At 33.2% G+C, this 19,969-nt stretch overlaps 2 protein-coding genes across 2 annotated transcripts in view; one reads left to right on the forward strand and one right to left on the reverse strand.

Moving 5' to 3' along the window:
- Positions 1 to 5,762: 5,762 nt before the first annotated feature.
- On the reverse strand, positions 5,763 to 12,867 carry TfIIB (transcription factor IIB). Its single transcript, XM_088261683.1, has 5 exons — positions 12,771 to 12,867; positions 12,450 to 12,560; positions 8,293 to 8,593; positions 7,583 to 7,939; positions 5,763 to 7,039 (listed from the first exon to the last, which is right to left on the reverse strand). Exons 1-5 carry the CDS (start codon positions 12,785 to 12,787, stop codon positions 6,878 to 6,880), a joined length of 948 nt encoding a protein of 315 aa, XP_088117809.1. The 5' UTR covers positions 12,788 to 12,867; the 3' UTR covers positions 5,763 to 6,877.
- A 2,276-nt stretch (positions 12,868 to 15,143) lies between these two features.
- LOC148313554 (tribbles homolog 2-like) overlaps positions 15,144 to 19,969 on the forward strand; it is a 38,100-nt gene continuing 33,274 nt past the window's right edge. Inside the window, exons 1-2 of the mRNA XM_088261730.1 lie at positions 15,144 to 15,351; positions 15,598 to 16,062. Of these exons, the coding sequence (XP_088117856.1) occupies positions 15,778 to 16,062 (285 nt within the window). The 5' untranslated portion in view covers positions 15,144 to 15,351; positions 15,598 to 15,777. The remainder of the gene's footprint in view (positions 15,352 to 15,597; positions 16,063 to 19,969) is intronic.

Genomic DNA, 19,969 nt, shown 5'->3' on the forward strand with positions numbered 1-19,969 from the left:
GTCTTTTGTGAGGGGAAGGGATTTTTTTGTTGAAAAGGAATATTATTTCATATTTTAATTGTTTTCGATACAAAGTTTAAATATATTTCTAAGTACCCTTTCGGTATATTTTGTCGGTTAAAATATATTACATAACCCAGCTCTAAAATTTTAATCCAAGCAATATTTTTTTTATATTTATGAAATTATTATGATTTTTCAATCGTAGTTTTTATACCTACATATAAATGGTAGAAATGTCTAACGATTTTAAAAAGAAATTAGTTTTGCAAACATTTGATTACATCAGGGCTTTTTTTTAAGTGGGTGGAACGGCGTTCCGGCACCTTTTTTCACGGATATTTTTTTAAAATTAATTATTTGTTTAATGTTTGCGCTTACGTTATTACAATCTATATTTATATAATTCTTCAAAATGATAGGAAAAGTATATTTTATATTTTATTAAAGTAAAGTTATATTTTATTTAAATATAATTTGTTTTGTTAAAAAGCTTGACATGGTGTGAGTTCCGGGACCTTTATTGATTAAAAAGAAGTCCTGGATTACATAACATTGAAAAATACTTATTTAAATTCATCATACAAATTCACAATAAAAAAGGAACGGAATATATATGATTTTGAATAGGTTTATGTGTCTGTTAATGTGTTTATAATATTCCAATAAATCAACCATTTTGTAGCTTTTAAAATATTTTTACATATAAGCAAAAACATTTATTTTAAATCAATGACAGAATAGCTTTTACATGGCTCATATCATAAACAAAAATATATATTTAAAAATAAATTATCACGTAGGCCCCGTAGGCTTGTAACAAAAATCAATTACATATGAAATAATGTACTGCACATATACACGTGCAACATGCATCCACGTGCACATCTGGCACAAATAATAAGAGTATGTAGCACAGCTTCATGCTATCGATTCGTTCCAAATTTCCCCTGTGCTAAATTCTGCAGCAATTTTCGATCAATATTTCCAGAGAATCATACAAATGTAAATATTTGTGTTATATAGATATAAAAATACGGAAAAATATACCTTGGATTATTATTATTAGCGGAAAATATACTTAGTATACTAAGTATTACTAATAATACTAAGTATTTTATAATTTTTAGTAACAATTATTAAATTTCCTCTTTAATACTAACAATAATAATAATAAAATCGCCAACCATATAGATACCCAGTACGCATTATCAGATTTTCATCAACAAGAAAAAAATATGCATAGATTTTCATGGAAGAAAATTACTAACTAAATTCGTCGCTAATGTTTGATTATAATATTAAATTGAATATTTATTTATTATTCTGTTAAAAATATTTCAATTTTTGTGGAAAATTGTTATATGAAATATTAAATACTCGTAGATAAATGATCATCCCTACATGCACATCCCAAAATAATCACCGCTTCTAAAACTTTTTAAATCCATGGCCAGCGCACGGAATGGAATTAGACCCTTAATTATTTTAAAAGTTTTTGTATGTGAAGTATTATGAAATAGACTTTTCATTAATAAAATAGAATTTTTAGTCAAAAAAGCTTTTTTTATATTAAAACGGCATTTTTTTAAAGTATGTATTTTATTTTTTTAGCGATTACTGACTGTCATCTGTTAGTATTTATTAATGTGGTACCCTGGGCTGCCAACTGAAGCGCAGGACATATAACCTTGGTTTCTCATAATTACCAATTGAGTTCACACTGCATTCATAAAAAAGTTAGATGAAAGATTTATCTTCAAACACTAATTATTAGTTGCAGTCAAGTTTTTAACCGTTGAAAGCTGTTGGTTTCAGTTTTAAACTTTTTTTACAAATGAACACTCATGTTGTCTACTATAGCTACTCCGGAGAAGTGAATACTACTAAACTATTCCAGAATGTGTCTTACAATTTCTCATAATGTGATCAAAAAATTATTTTTTTTGGGGTCAAGGGATCTTGCATCCCTTATGTCACTGCGACCATATTAGGTCTATTGTGACTTCCCTCTGTATTACAGCTCACTCCCAAGACCTACATGAGTCATGTAACTCACGACCTGTCTTGGTAATAAGAGGTCCTGCAAGGAAGTGACTTCGTTTGTGAGTGAGTGCGTCACAATTGTAGAGAATGTGGATTGGCGTTTCGTTATCCTCCATACTTGTAATTCTAAATCATGTTTAAGATAAATTATTTTTAACAGGTCCACCGAAATTAGCCTGAACCTATTATTCTACTGAAAAAATTATAGTGATTTTTTAATTCCATCTTCTGAAATTACGTCAAAATCCTCCTGCCAAAGCCAAAAGCTATTAACTCCCTGCCTGCTGACAAATTTTGGCTGAAAAAAACCAGACAAATTTGGACACAATCTACCAAAATTTCAACCCCTCATTTACCGATTTTTTCTCCATTCAGTTGACAACACTTATGTAACGAGTCGAAACTAAAATTTTCACAAAATGAAAGGTCGGAAATAAAAATATTTGGCGCATCACTGATCTAAACATTTATTTAATTCCTTTTCAACACATGTGTTTTCTGGTTTTCATACATTGATCACATAAATTGTGTAACATGCCGTCAAAAATACCATAGCTTTGTAAAATGTTCCAACGTCAAAGAAGAAAACAATAAAAATGCAATTTTTTTAAAATATTTTATTAAAGAAATTTATTTCGTACATTATTTACCATACACATAAATACTACACGTCAAGTCTTCTTATGATTTCTGCGCATTATGGAGAGCAAAAATAACACATACTATTTCATACTCGTATATAAAGTAAAGGTAACATGACATACTAAATGTACATAACAGACTTAACAAACAAAAATAAGGAACTTAAATAAAAATAGTGTTTTAACTTTGTCAATTTGAATTTTTATGTCTATTTGTGTCAAATTCAAAGTCAATCAATATATTTTTTTATTTAAACATTTACAGAAACAAATTTAAAATGTGGATTTAGCTTGGTGAGATTCAATAATAAAAATATACAATTATTATTTATGGAATTGAATTATAATATTACCTACTATAATACAAATTATAACAAGAAAAAGAACCTACAGTATACTCCCATTTACTTATTTTAACAAAACGTATTTTCAACAACTGATGGACATCAGACTGGCATAATATACAACTATTACGAAAAATTGTGTTTTTATTTGGCAAAAAGTTCTGACAAAATTAAGTTTCATTTTCTGAGGTATGCTTTCGTTTATTGTGCATTTTATGCAAATAATGAAAAATTATACTTTATTATGAAATTCTTTAAAAAAATATATAAATCAAACAATATTTTGATACACCAAAATGCTATAAAATGACTTTATTCCCTCGTCTTATGTTCAGCAAAAATTCAAAAAACCAAAACACTTTTAATCCAGTCTACCCTTAAAGATAGCGATGGATGATCTGCATACCGTGATGAGTTGAAAATGTTGAAGAATGTAATATGTATAGACCTTAGATGTTTATCTGACACCGTTTTCTACTCAAATGGAAACACTCAATATGATACTTCAACACATTGTCGTCAGGCGGTTTATTCATTAACCCCAACCCTAATTATACTCAGACAGTTTGCTGCCCGACCCTCAGTATACCAATCAAAAGTAACTGCAAACCCAATTCTGATCTGTATAATGTTTTTTGGTGTCTCTTACACTCTGCCAAAAGTAAGCAAATAGAATGCTTATAAGCATCTCCCGCTCTCTACCAACAGTATGTAATTAAGAGTTTCCCGCAAACAATGTGTTAAGATAACCATTTTTGGTATACCAACGCCTTTATGTTCATGCACATACTAGCTTATGTTTCACCAATAAACGGTACTTTAGAAAATTATTTATACATCTATGTATTATTGCAAATATTTAATATTTATATTTTACACATATTCATCTTCGAATATAGCAATACTTAAAAATAATCAACATTTTAAGTACAAAAAGTTTATATAGAGGAAATGATTACAACAAAATTAAATACTTATATGTATCTCAGAAAAAGTAACTGGCTAACTCAATCTAAAGAGAAGCAGATGGGATATCCAAAAGTCTGGATCCTAACAAAATTCCCGAAGAAAGCAGTTTATTTTTCTAGCATAAATTAGTTATAATCATTTCCTCCATAAATTACCTGGCCACCATCATGCACAATGTGAAATCACTGAATTGAATTATCATCTCCAACAAATGAAATGGAATAATATGGAACAGAAAAGTAATCTCCACTGAAGTTATGTTGTTGCCTTAGTGCACAAACTTACTAATGAATTTTTTCCAAAAGACAAAATTGAAAGTTTAAATGGTAAAGACAAAAACAGTGATTTATTTGTGTTTATTCTTCAATCCTTGAAGATTATTCGTCTGACTTATAGCTATGTATGTATTCAAAAGAAAAAATATGTTTCTAACAAAATAAATCTAGATATTCTATTATAAAGATAAGTTTCGTTGAAATGTAAAAAAAAATCCATTGTATGTGCACACTTTTTTTCCAATATCGATTCAATTTCTTATTACAAAAAAAACCTCTTTCAATAAAAAAAATACTTATGTCGTTCACAATACATATATAGAACCCTTATCCGCACCCCAATGGTGCATAGGGCACTGCATCATATAAACGCAGTGTTATCTTGATCGTTAACACACAAAGGAAAGGCGATCAGCCCTCCGCTTCAGGTACCAGTCCAGGGTAATATTGAATAAATATTAGAGTGAAAAAAGTCATTTATATTTAATAGACCCCCCTCTGGGAATCGAACCCGGGACCTCCAGAACGGTAGCCGAGCGCGCTGACCATTACACTACGGAGGCGGACGAAAATACAATCACAATACATATCCACTATAAATGTTTACCCATTCGTTATGGTCGGCTGAGTTGACAATTGATTTATTACCTTTAGGTATAACAAAATGATCAACCTAAAATCTTCTTCAACAATGTCTCAAAAAATTATGAGGATTTAAGACATACGACGGGCGGAATTTGTGACAGACAATTTGTCAGCCATCTGGCAATGAACTTTTAGTATTTTTTTTTTCAAATTATAATATATATATTTTTTTATTCCTGTAGACTATTGACAGAAAAATATTGTCTGCGCAATCATAAGTACTTTTTAATTTAATCAAGCACTAATAATAAATAACTCCTGGATACTTATCAGTCCTCCGTAATTGTTCAACATCGAAATTAGCTGAAGGATTTTTTTTTTCCATATTAGATATTTTATCAATTTGATTACATGACTACCCTCTTCTTTATAAATATTTTTAATGAACCCACTTGCATAGTACCCAAATGAAAATGAATCATGCAACAAAAATCTATTATTATATTTCTCCATCACTATCTATACGAACGCCCTTAATTTTATGAAAATATTGCTGTGTAAATTATTAATATAGAGTAGAATATTTTTTGTAAGTTGATATTTTTCACTGAATAGCTAACTGACATGTCTAACATCGAGAGAATTACCACATCTTTTAATTTTGATCTGAAGTCTTCAATTTTATAATAAATTTGTGGCAAAAAAGCCAACCACAAAAACAGATTAATGATCACATTCATATTTATGGCTGTATTTCAAAATTCAATGCAATGTCATTCAGCGAGTATAAAAGTGTTCTAGAAACCCTTACAAATGCATGGGAAGATTTAGCAAATGAATGGGAAAATTTCTGACAAATTTGTTAGAAAATTAAATATAATTATAAAATATATATTAACACGTTTTTTCATCAACCCCAACACTAACTATACTCAGACCCTCAGTATACTAATCACAAATAACCGCAAACCCAGTTCCGATCTGTATAATGTTTTTTGGCATCTCTTGCGCTTTACCAAAAGTAAGTAAATAGGATGCTTATAAGCATCTACAGCTCTCTTCCAACAGTATGTAAAAGACGCTTTTAAGCGTTTCCCGCAAATGTATAAAAAATTTCCCAACCTCGAAGGCTGCTTCAAACATAATAACAGAACCAATAGACAGTCAATTACGATTTGAGACAGCTCATATAAAGATCTACAAATGTTTTAAAAATTGCTACTTGTAGAAATAAAGGCTAAACCATTCATGGTAATGGTAGCAGGTTGAAATTTGGAACAATTTTTTTTTGGTTAATACCGAAATAACCAAAAAAAAATGTTCCAAATTTCAACCGGCTACCATTACCATGAATGGTGTAGCCTTTATTTCTCCATCAGCCTAATCACATATTACAGTGTAAGAGGTGATTTCCAGAATCAACAATAGAAGATAGCAACATATAATGTAATATGGTTGTTGGAGAAATAAAAGTGACATCAATTTAGTTTTCTAATCATGCTATGCTACGAAAACTAATCATCTAGGTGTGATGTTGACCTGATATAGATTTTTTAGTAAAATTTCTCGGTGGAATTGCATTTTACATCCGAATAAAGCAACAAATCAAAAAGTTTTTCCACCTTTTTTATTTGACAAATGACTGAGATCATCTGACTGGCGATGTTAGAAAGACAAAACTCAGACACTGGTGGATTAAAATGATGGTGGAAAAAACTATTTCATTGTTGTTTTATTCTTATAGACCTAATAAAAAGAACTACTATACAACATAAATAAATAATACCTACGAGATATAAAAAAATATTTATAAAAGTATCTCAAAATATAATTATTCTAACAGCATTGTACAATTGGCAGTACTCGACACCAGTGTGGATATGAGTATCCATAACTACAAAATAGGTGTTTACAACACCAAGACACTTAGTTTAGAAAGCCAATGGAATAACTACTCCAGCCGGAGTATAATTGTGCATATTGGGAACTCGCTTTTGGCTCGAGTATGTTTCCGATATCACATCTGTGGCAGCTCATCGATGGGAGTCACAAACTTAAAGTCTTCTGGGAACAGTTTGGCAGCCGAGGGATACATGAGCTTGTAGGATTGCCTTATTGTAACGTCAGCAACACCCGCGATATCTCCAATCTCCTTTTGGCTTCGCTTGTCTTCTGATGCCTGGAAACGTGACAATAGAAAACGTTTAACACTAGTTTTATTTTCCAACACAGTACCAATTACCCATATAAGACATAAGCTTTATTATACAATTGCGCATATTTTTATTTCTGTTGTTCAGTTAAACCCCAAATAACAGTGAGGATTCATTTAGAAAACCAGGCGCTAAATGAAACAGAGTATGGGGTCACCTGGTAAGCGATTGGTTCAGAAATGTGAATAATTACACTTAAAGCGAACATGGCGAAATTTTTTCAAAATAATTTGCTGTCTCCTTTGTACATAGACATGTTGAAGCCATACAAATAGGACAATGAATGATTAAAATTAACAATAATTTGTCTCCGTGACGTTCTACATTTTTTTTGCAATTACAATATTAAGAAATCATAGCAGTACTAATATGACAATTTATTTATTTTGAAAAATTTACTGATAATGTTTTAATAAGTATAAAAAAAATGTAAAACTCCATTATCTTTGGTGTAAAACTAGTCCTGATATATTTAGAAAGCATGAAAATGTAAAAAAATATATAAAGACCTGCGAAGACATATAAATGGCAGCAGCAGCCACAGAAATGGGACTCCTTCCAGGAACTATGTCTAGTTCGACAGCCTTGTGAGCGATGTGTGAAGCCGCCCGCTGAACCATATTAGGAAGGGAAAGATTTGAGCAAAATCTTGACATGAAGTCTGCAGTGGTGATGAGGTCCACCGATGTCTCCAGAGCCTTCAATATTAATTTGAAACATCTTCCAATTTCTTTTTTGCTTATTTTGCTAACGGCGCAAATCTCTTTGAATGTACGTGGCACACCTTCTTGTCGACATGCGATATACAAACAAGCCGATGCAATGGCATCGTTTGCTCTTCCTTTTAAGTTCTTTCCATCATGTACCTGAAATAATAATTGTATTAATGAGTTTACTTTCGAAATTTTCGCTCAAATATCTGTTTTAAGATTCTTTGTTTCTTTAAGAGATAACAATGACGAAATTATTCCTAAAATACATTACCAAATACGTTATAAATATTACATCTAACTGATTGAAAATCACATTGACTAAAAATGCCTAGTTTCAGGGGTCAAGATCTTATGTAATTCATTATTGTGATTTTGATGATTCTTAAAACCAGAACATCCTCCTTTTCGCATCAATCATGCAAATTACTTTTTTGGGGTATAATCGTCAGCCGCGCGCCAATAACGATTGTAGGACAAGAGTCTACTGTACTTTTTTTGTAACTCACCTGTTTGAATAAAATATTTGCCCTGTCCACAATAGTTTTGGGCAAATTAATTCTGTCAGCCATTGTGTTAATTTCCCTAAAGGCATTTATAAGGGCTCTGTCGGAGCTGCTTATTGTCCGTCTGTTTTGGTATTTAGAGACACCAAAACTGTCGAAGGATGCGTCCCCTCGACCGGGTCCTATCATTGTAGAGAGGTCCCCACCAGACAGAAGTGGATTCTCAGGACCTCCCACACGAGAAGGATCTACCCCCGCCTTCTCATTACTGAAAGTCCTCCATTCCGAGCCCACATCTATTACCCTGAATAACAAAAGAAATGTTACTTTTAGTAACAAAATTAGATATTTTCTAAATTAGACGTTCTTAGATATATACCGATCCCAAATACTGTGGGATTAGTATGGTAGATGAAAATTCACATGTGAAGTAGTGAGCTCTGAAGTCATGAACAGGACACAGGAGAGAGTGAATTGTTGCTATTTTAAAATTATGTATAAAAGCAGCTACTAAGTACGATTAAAAAATTATTCCCTACATTGTGTTGAATGTGAATATGAAATAAGAATACTTATTTTAAGATACAGTGTTTAATAAGTTTATAAAAAATAAACATAAATACATTCTATATGCAAACCACTTTCAAGACATCGGAAAATGCCTTGAAAGCGGTTTGCCTCTGAACAGAAAGATTTTTTTTAATTGAAAAAAAATGTTTAGCTAGAGAGGGCACTTCCTCCTTGTTCCTATGCATTTAGCGTGTGTTTTTTCAGGCTAAACTGTGGATTTAATCCTATGCCTGGTAGATATATATTTTTCTGCTTTCAGTTAGCAATGGAAAAAGTTTATTTTGTTAATGATTAAGTACTGCAGTAACTTATTCAAGTCTACAACATAAACTATAAATTTTCATAAAAGAAAAATACAAACAAAAATATTCAATCAGTAAAACCACACTAAATCATCAACATTGGGTATTGTCTATATGTTAGGTTGTTGTTATCATACCACATTAGAGGCTTATCAGCTGTAACCTGTCCTCCCATTAATAACTAATATTAACAAAAAGACATTTGTAAATGTTTAGTTACATTCACTGCCTCCTAGATAAGAAATACAATATTAATAGCTTAATGTATAGCATGTTACTATAACAATTACATGAACAAATGGTAAGGTAATATGATAATATTTATCCATTTAAAGTTAAATTTAAATATTCATTCAGTATACATATATTTTACGTTTATTGTGACCATACACTAGCTGTACACAACTTAAACAACATTGTACGAGTATGCATATGCAACCCCAAAAGCCCTAGTCATTGCTGCAATTCTGCTTTCGTACCTACTATTTCTTAAAAATAATAATAATTTTGGATAATTTATACAGCGCCATTTTCGTAAAATAAAACTTCAAGGGCGCATATAAGACGTGGATAATGATAAAAGTAAAAATCAAGGTCTTGGAGCGTCGATTAGACTGAGTCTAGGGAGGAGGGGGAATGGTGCCATCATTGTGCCTTTTTCTCGATCTTCTTAAGCTGGTGCATGGCCAATATGTTGAGCAAGACACCTCCCTGAGCGACGATCATACAGGAGAGCAGCTTGTTGAGCTCCTCGTCATTGCTGATAACCAACAGATGGCAGGGGGTAATCCTGGTGTTCTTCTTGTCTCTGACGATGTTGCCGGCCAACTCCAATACCTCGGTAACCATGTACTCCGTGACGGCAGCGAGGTACACGGGCATACCAGACCCATCCCTCTCAGCGTTGTTGCCCCCCCTGTGCAGCCTTTGGGTACGGTCGACGTGGAATCGCAGACCGGCGCGATTCAAACAGGACATTTATACTAACTTTGCCTCCATTTCTACGACCTGACATGGTGGTGTGTCTTTGAAGCTTTCTGCTTTTGCTAGCAGCAGGATAATGGCTGTGAGCTGGTATGTTTTAGGTGTTTCACATTGCCGCTCTATTCAATAAATTTTTAGTATTAAGTATTTCGGTACTGCGACGATATTCTTTTTCACAAAGCTTTAATAATAAATTGCACAAATCAACGTTGGAGTAAGCACATATTCTATGATCGCTGTTGTCTATTGTTATATTTTTATCGCAGTCATTCATCCACGAGCAGGATAAGGAGTTGGAGTTTTTAAAGATTACACCACTTTTACAGTGAATTGACAAGGTCATACAATACCCTTAAGAGATGTACTTAACACAAAGTACAGATGTGTTTATTGCGACAGAAATTCTTAGAAATGTATTACTCTCGGACATGCATTCCTGTATGAATAGTGGAATGATATTATTGGTGTACTTTTCTCAGATAACACCTAACCTTAAGAACTCTTTGACTATTAGTCATCTCAAGTTAATACTAATCATAATACTTCCATATATGCAAAAGTATGGACTTAAGATGCAATGTACGGTGGGTATAATAAATGATGGAGCAAGCTTGATCAGTAGCTATTGCGGTGCTCGATCGAACTACTACCTTCTCCTTCTACACTTTCATTCCCACATAGGTGTCATGTCCTTACTTCATCTGTATCCTACCAAATATATTCCACTCCTAGATCTAAGAATCTGAAATGCACCTTGCCTTATTATTGATTATCAAGTTAAAGTGCTAATCCTATGCAGTACATTATACACCATAAGATACGTGTAATGGTCAGCCACTTTTAATTTTATCACATGGGAATCTATTACCATAAAAGCAAAAGAAAGGAGAAAAATTTACGCTTTCCAAATGTGGTGTTGGAGGCGCATGCTCCGAATTCCATGGATAGCTAGACGCACCAACGAGTCCATTCATTAGGAACTACACTTGGATGGCTTGACTCTGGCCACTGTCTGTACATGACGGATTCTTCAGTTATTTGGACACGTTGCGCGTGGCAATGAGGATAGCTTGGAACGACTGGTAGTGATCGGTAACCTGGAGGAGAAGAGAGGGAAAGAAAGATCCCCCACATAATGGACCCATCAAGGCAGCAGCAGGCACCTCGATAGTTGGAGCGCTACGTGCAGCACAGTGAAGGGATCACTGGAGAGGAGTCATTACTTCCACAAGGGTCACAACCCTCAGTAATAAGGACTGATGACGGAAAAGAAGATATTTTGTTTGTGATTTTTTTTTTATCAAAAAAGCATTCAAGTGATTTGTAAATAGGTCGACAATATCTGAGTTGGAAACCAAGATTGCCAAGTTATTCCAGTATAAAACTACTCCGCTGGATAAGAGGTTTTTCTTCAGGTTAAGGTAGAGTTAAGGAAGATAAAGTTTCCAGTAATAACCCCACACATTAGAGTTTGCATTTAGTTGATACATCCCTTGCAGGGAGCCGTCATACGAGGGCACAGTCCAGAAACTAGTACCCATTTACGCATACAGATGGCGCTACTGATCCAATGAAAAGCGGCGCGGCGCAGGTATCTACAGTAACCTCGCAGCTTTGCAGGAAGAGAGTTGGAGTTCTTCCGGTGCGAAATGTAAACGTATACTAATTTCTGGACTACAGTAACTATTGAGGATTTCATCAAATAAGTTTTTCTCAAATCCCTTATTTCTGGCAATAATGATTTACAATATACAGTAATATGTCAGCTATTACAAACCAAAAGTTCAATAAGGTGATTTGTAGTATAAAGTTGTTCACTACAAATCATTCATTAGCTAAATTACTTATTTTGTACATTGTGTGCAGTTTAAAAAAAAAAAAAAAAACAATATTGCCGAATAACAGTAAAATAGAACTGAAAAAAACAAAGCAGAGCAGAAAATATTTGACAATATCATGACGATGGGGATAAGGAATTGTGATTTAGGAACAAAAGAAACTTTCTTGGGAAATACAGAGCAATTTATAATTATCAGATGATGATATGGTTTACATAATTCTTTTATGATATAAACCATCAAAGCTGTGTCCACACATCCTTCCATTTTAATTTCAGTTTATAATTTCTAATATACATATTGCCTCTAGCCTGAGAAGGTTCCCAACCCCTAACTATGTAAAAATTTAGATTTATGGATGTAAAAAAATGTGTAGATTAAAATAATATCCATCACTTTATGTTTTAAATACATGGCAAACCATTTTCTTGGGCTATAAAATCAAGCTGATATAAGAGATACATACCTGTCACCCACAACCAGTCCACATTCGGAACATATTTGATCTCCAGCTCTGTAATCTTCAATAAGAGGAGCTTCAGGGTGGGCATAGCAACACACCTTATTTGTATCAGTCCTGAAACGATAGAAAATAATTCACTCTCAAATAAACTTCGAGGTGATAATATTGAAAACAAAACCAGAATTCGCTTTTTGACAACTTTTACATGCACCATTACTTATTATATTACAGTTAATTGCACTATTGGTTATACACATTTACCATCAAAGTTTATTTTACGAAAAAGCATTTCAAATCTTCATAGGAAAATAAAATGAAACAAACCTTGAAGAGCTAGCCATGTTAAATTTTTGATAAATGATAAATATAAATATTTGATCGTCTATGCTACCTCACTACACGCAATAGAATGATATTCGAACGGCTACATCAACATTCAACTAAAAAATTTGACAATCTATGACATATATGGGTAAGGTCTTATTCTAGCCTCGCAGCGTAGGTACCTATCTATAAAGCATAACGAAAACCAATATGTTTATATAAATATAGCGAGTGTTTTTACATACAATTTTCACTCATGAATTACACGAAATTATAGTGACTTTAAACATGAAGAGTAAATCCACTCACGAGTAGGCATAGGCTTTAAAACTTAATAAGTAGAAGCCTAAGTAGGGTCAAGATAAGCGATGTTGTATAAGCCGTATCTAGATTTCAGAGTCACTTGGATGTTAGGTTATTAAAAAAAATATGTTTACGTACATAGCAAGTTTAATTCAAGTAGATTTCAAGTTTTGATCACATGGTCAGCGTCACAAACTTTGTCCAAGTTTTTAGGTTCGACTCCACGCTGCTACAACTTGATTCCTTTTTTCGAACACAACTCATTTAACACCATAAAATAGTTTATGAAGATATTAGGTGGACTTGTGAGACCAAAGATGTACGATGGGAACGATGAAGATTTTGGTGAGACCATGTTAACATGATGGATAAATTAAGAAGCCTATACATTGCGGTGAACGAGATACCACCGCGTCATTACCTTTCTGAAAGACTATCAAAGATATAAAAGTATAGCTGGGCCTCAAAATCATACACTTTCTTGAAAAAAACTGATCGTCAGATTTAATATAATAAGAAAAAATAAAATCGTATTTAATTGAAATATTTGCATAAGTACATCATATCTACAAAACTGATGTTTTACAATAGAAAACAACTAAGAATATTAATTTTAAGTGGCTATTACGTTATATCAAGTCAAAATAATTCATGGTCTTTGTAATCAAAGAGTACAAATCGTTTTGGTTTAAGTAAGTTTTGACAATTATTCCTTGTTTAAATACCCATTTTCTCCGAACCTGATAAGCAGCTTTTCCATTCATCGTATTATAATGGTGGGGACTGACCGGAGCACTTCGTCGTAACGCAACATTCGCGGCGAGCATTCGAACATCGCATTGAGTACTCGAAACGACTGTACGAATGCTTGTATTGTAACGTGTTACGTTACAACGAAATGACTCCGGCCAGTCCCCATTATAACATCTCCATGTGCTTTAATTGTCCAACACGTTCTCAAGGTATTTAATTTAATGATCGAAAAACGGTTTAATTTTATACAATAAACAACTTATGGCATTTTCCATTTGTATGTAAGAAATAATACTTTTTCTTTTGCAAAATTTCATCCAATCAATTCTATAAATTTACCCTTCGTGTGGGTTGACCCTTATTATATAAGTTACTTTTCAAAAAAAAACTCTATAATTTATGCCCTTTGTGATATGTAAGTAGGTTATCAAAGGGCAATATGCACGATGAATGTTGCCATGTATAAATATTTTTTGCATATGGCAAAGGTTGTTTTTAGACCCGGGATTTAAAAAAAAGTATTTTTCATTAGGATTGTTTAGCGATATTATATTACATATAATATGATACATGAGCCGTATATTACAAGATATATAATACATTTTTGATGATAGTCAATGTAAACGGTGTATCTGGTCGCTTTATTGAAAATCTAATTTTTATATTTTATAGTAAATACTTGGTATAAATTATAATATTAAATACGTTCAAAAACTTTAAATAGAATAACATAATACCCAAGATTGTAATGTAATTTTTACCGAAATTTATTTCATTTTGGCATTTTTACACCGCGGTGATTGGGTTGATTTTGAATGACGTTAATTTTGGGGAAATAAATACATTTCTTGTAATCACAATAATTACCTTCTCATATTTTATTTACAGTTTTAACCATAATTTATTGCTGAATACATAGTGTTATTAAATATTTAAAATAAAACCTACCTCACCTTTTATCTGGATTTGTAGTAAATAAAATTAATTATTTCTTTCATATAATAATAATAAATTATAAAATATTTTTACTCAAATAACAATTCCAGTCAATGCACGATTTGTTGGCAACGAGGTTTAAAAATATTGACAATGACAAAAGGACGCAAAAGGATACATTTGATCATTTAAGCATATTACATACATGCACATCTCGCTCTATCACCTCTGTTAATAACTGTGGAAGAAAGAGATCAATATAGAAAACTTACTTCTGCTTAATATATTTTTCATAGGTAGGTAGGTAGGTATACAAGTTCATGTACTAGCGGAGCACACGATTTTGTTCTGTGACGACATTCAGTAATAAACTCAAAATCCAGTATCGTAATGGCGGCCGTCGCGCTTGGTTGTGTGTTCTGTTAGTTCTAGTTTTTGATCGAGCGGACACCGGCCAAAATATTGGCCTGTCAACTGATCGAAATTCACATTTAATCAGTTTCAGTTCTCGTTAAATATCTTCAATCCGTATTCGGAAAGAAGGTCTTATTTTGTTTCGATTTCTTGTGCAGTGTAAACCAAAACGAAGGTTAGTTATTTCTAAATATATATCCAGAAATAATGAAACACCTTTTCAATATCACGTCATACAAATGTCTTTTGTCATTCGAAATCGTCGAATGAATAACATCACGACTTTAAAGTTTATATGTGACGTATTTATTTCCAATTTATAGTACACATTTCGTACCAAAGTGACGAATACTTACGCAATAATTTTACTAAAATATGTCATTAGTGTTATGAATCTAATTTTACATTTTGTCTGTTTCAGGCTGGGGCTCGTTATAGGATTAATAATATATAATTTCCGAGGTTCCTTTAGTAGTTAATCGCGTAGTTACAATTTTTGGTGAATATCAATCGTGAACTGTGTCTATAAATTATTTATTACCGAGTGAGGTACAGCCATACTGCAGTGTTGTGTAGTGATTGTGTCGTGAAAATAAGCAAAATGGATATGGCGACTGGAGCGCCATGGGCGAACTCTCAAGTGAGTCGGCTGGACAGCAGCAAGCAACCAGAGGGGGACGAGGATAGCAGTCAGCTGTGTCCCGAGGAGCGCGCAGGCTCCCCGCGGCCGCTGGGCCGCCTGAGCCCCGCGCACAGCCCTTGCCTGCCCGAGCCCCCGTTCCAGGCCACTCTGGTGGCAGAAAAGTACCTGCTTCTGGAGCAAGTGGAAGGATCGTCCCTCTGCAGATGCGTAGATGTTCGGACACAAAACGAATACGTCTGCAAGGTATGTTGATGTCATGATTCATCAGACCCTTTGTAATCACCATTTTCCTTGTTATTCGTTTGTTTACCATGTCGCTCACTCCTTTCAAGAACGTCATAAATAAAAAAACTTGATTTTTCAGGAGAACATTTTTATAGTTTTAAAATATAATACAATGTTTTAAAAATAAATATCAAGCCACTTATTGAAATTTTTACTGTGCAACAGATATTTTTAGGTAAAACCTAAAGGTTTTTTCTCCATTTGAAAAATATGAAGCATATTTAAAAATAATAATCAAACAATACCTTTTCTTCAAAATGCAAAAACAACACTTTCTGCCATGTAGCGGGTAAATATTAAGTTAAAAATATGCCGCTTTTGCTGGGATATAGTACATATTCTGGGCATTCCGAAAACATGCACAACTGAAAATTGACGATTTTTGATTTATGACGTTCTTGAAAGGAGTGAGCGATGTATCTGACTTCCTGCCTTGTTAAGTGATAAAAACTCATTACGGTTTTATAATGCTGAAGGTTAAATAAACAGTTTGATTAAACCCTCCCTTATCCTTTCAGGGGGATTATCATACTTACTGATATTGGTGTAATCAGCATTCGTGCCAGTAATATTTACTAGTCAATGTTTTTCTGCACCAAAATTACAAAGGTTGTGTATACTTTTATGTATTAAATACATTTATCCGCTTGTATGTTATTATTCATAGATATCAGGTATGTGTGACTTTGGTATCTCATTGGGAATATTGAAAAATCGACTATCTTTTTGAAGTAGTGCTTTTTTCCAACCATTGAGTATAAGTTCATATTTTAATAATATTTAGTACTCGACTTTAAAAAAATATATATGTAAATATAATATATATATACATATACACATATGTATATACATATACATACGTGTTATCAATGGTTGTAGTTTCCCACGTGTTGATTTTGTGGGAAATTTTGACTCTGCAAGGGGTATTCAGTAAGCAATGGTCCTCGACGTCAACATTGTAATTTTGTCCCCTTCGGAAGTACACGCATATTTCAATGCACGCAACAGGGGGACTTTTGCTTCTATTGACTAGGCGAGTACTTTGATTTTAATTTATTTTATTAGAAAATGCATACAATTAATATTAATGAGATCGAGTAACAAGTACTCGTAGCGGCACCCCTACTCGGGAGTCTCGCGGGAGAGTGTTCTCCTGCCGTGGTCCACGATGGAGATCAGGTTTGTCCCGCAGTCTTACTCCTCCATAAACAATACCTGTTTAATTTATGTGTGTACTTGATCACTATTTTGGGAAAAAACTGGTTCTGCCATATTGTGTGAATTGGGGTAAGATCAAGATCTGTAAGCCTATAGCTGTGGCACCTTCTCGTTCTCACTACATGGAGGGTTGACCGTGACCGCGTCTCCATTGTACCACATTATGTGTCCATTCCCTTAAAACTTACTGTGTACTGTAAAATTATATTTATATACGAATATTCAACAATTGATCTTTTGTTTCGCGATGCTATACGTATTGGATGATGAATGACCCGTATTCTTGCCGAATTTTTATTGTGACCATCAACTTAATTTTCAACTGCAAGTCCACCTTCTGATCACCCATTTTTTCAGTCAGATCAAATATCATTAAGTTATAAGTTTCCAATATCCCGAATTTTGGTACATTCGTGTGTATGGTGCTGGCGCAGTGTCGCCTTGTCCGCTAATTAGCCATTTGCATTCCCCGTGGCCAGTTGCAGTAAGTGGTTGTACTTGTACAATGTGCAGTACCAGTTAGCCGCCTTTACTGCTGTTCACGTTCAGTGACCACCGATGTATATTCTCGGTTAACTTCTGTCATTGAATCTATTTCGGTCAATGACGCTATTTCAAGCTCGAATGACATAGTTCAAACATTAACTTTGTCGAAATCCATTCTCCAATTTGCATTCGTGTTTATTTTTTCAAATGATAATCTGAATTTAATATCTCAATTATTTACCGTATTCGTTCATTTTTGTGTCGATAGTGTATGCTTTCAAAATACTAGTTTTTACAGGTACGTGAAACACCTTCTTTCCATGTCATTTCAGAACCACATACACATTGTCTTCGTAAAACTTGTTGCACATTTTACAATATTATTTGCACTTATGAAAACCACAAGTTACTTCATGTTTCTTCGGCTCTTTTTTAAAATGAGTAGTTTTGAAAAGTTTTCATGTCACGGCCTTTGCGGTCGGTTCGTTTACCGTGCTCTTGTGAGAGGCAAAATAACTAAATATAGGATTAATGGAATGATTTTTATAATCGAATAAATAAGAAAAAACCTGGAATCACGAAATTGGCAATAGATCGCTCTCTCGTCCGAATGAACTTTACTTCTTCCCCTTTTTTCATTAGCCCCAACGATGACTATCCAAAAACAACTTCAATTTTTTATTCATTTTAATTTTCGATAACTAATTTAATATTATTCGAACGGGTAGATTACTCGAATAACTCGGATTATTTTCATTCGATTCATCGCATCGCTAATAATGATGTAAAATGTGAGCTAGCTGCCTTTGTCATTATATTGCGCTAGGAATATGAAATTGCTACATACATTATTTTGTATGTTTAAGTGAATAAATATCTATGAATAATGTGCTTCCCAATGTTTAAACATTCAATACCCATGTAATCGAGTATGAAACCACGGTGACATTGTTTAAAAATGAATCATTTCCCATCTTATAAGATTTGTATTCTTTATAAACACCTGAGATCCGCGGAATCTTGATCACCAATCCTGCTTCTCTGACATCATCGTGGTCATTCCATACCGATAGAAAGAAGCGTAACAAAATCAAAACGTGTACCGTCATGTTACATCTTGTATTTTCTTGTTGGTAAACTATTTTTGACAAAACGTTTCTTTGTTATTTTTCTACTCTTTATTATAGCGAAACTTATTGTTACGATATATATCAATCATTAATTTTAAAAAATATGAATTTTTATTTTATTTTAAGTTATCCTTATTTTTACTGTAAGGTCGAGATTATCGATTGTTTTTCATATCTGCTTTTAATCGCATTATATTAATATTGTGTTCTCCACTTTGAGTTTATAATAAGAAACCTGCCACGCGCGTAATCCAGTTTTATGGTCAAGTAATTAATATTGTTGGCTACCGTCTACCGACCTTTCAAAGTTCCACCTGTATGATACACCCTCCGCACGAATAATGGCCTATACTTAAGGCATCCTTCTCTATTTTTTCGTGTCGTTAATCGGAAGCTCGTTTATTTAAAATTACTATTCCTTTTTAAAATCCTTATTATATTTTGAAGTATTTCTTCTATGTTATTTTTCTAATGAATGATTTGGGAGCTGTGCATTTTTAACACCAGACAAGTTGATAAGTCGTTCTTTGCTTTTTTGCTTAATTTAATGGCATAATGCAATTGCTTTTTGGTGGTTTCGATTTCGCATTGCTAATTTCTAATTTAGTAACATTCGATGTGGTATTTTTGATGGCTGAAATATAGACATGCCCACAGGTGGGTTTATTATGATAATGTATTATAGACTCACATCATGCCACGCCGTTGGGTAATAAATATTGCGGGATAAGTTTCCTGTGTACGAAATTGTTATTTCAAATTACTTTAAAGATCCTCCGTTTTTTATCATCAGCTCGATAAATTACAAATATTCGTAATTATTGCCTTAGTCATATGATGCGTATACTTCCTTGCATTATTTTCATGTCGTTGTTCACGTTCAAGAGAAGCCGATGCTTTTGTCGCGAGACCCTTGTACTCTGGACTTATGCACAGTTCATATTTATTTATTGTGTTTATTAATTTATGAATATTTTAGTAAATGCGATAAGACTCGATCGTTTGTTATAAACAAGTCGAGTTTCAGTTCT

Source organism: Brachycentrus maculatus, unplaced genomic scaffold (assembly GCF_059751285.1).
Source record: "Brachycentrus maculatus isolate JH-2025_06_01 unplaced genomic scaffold, ASM5975128v1 h1tg000010l, whole genome shotgun sequence".
NCBI lineage: Eukaryota > Metazoa > Arthropoda > Insecta > Trichoptera > Brachycentridae > Brachycentrus > Brachycentrus maculatus.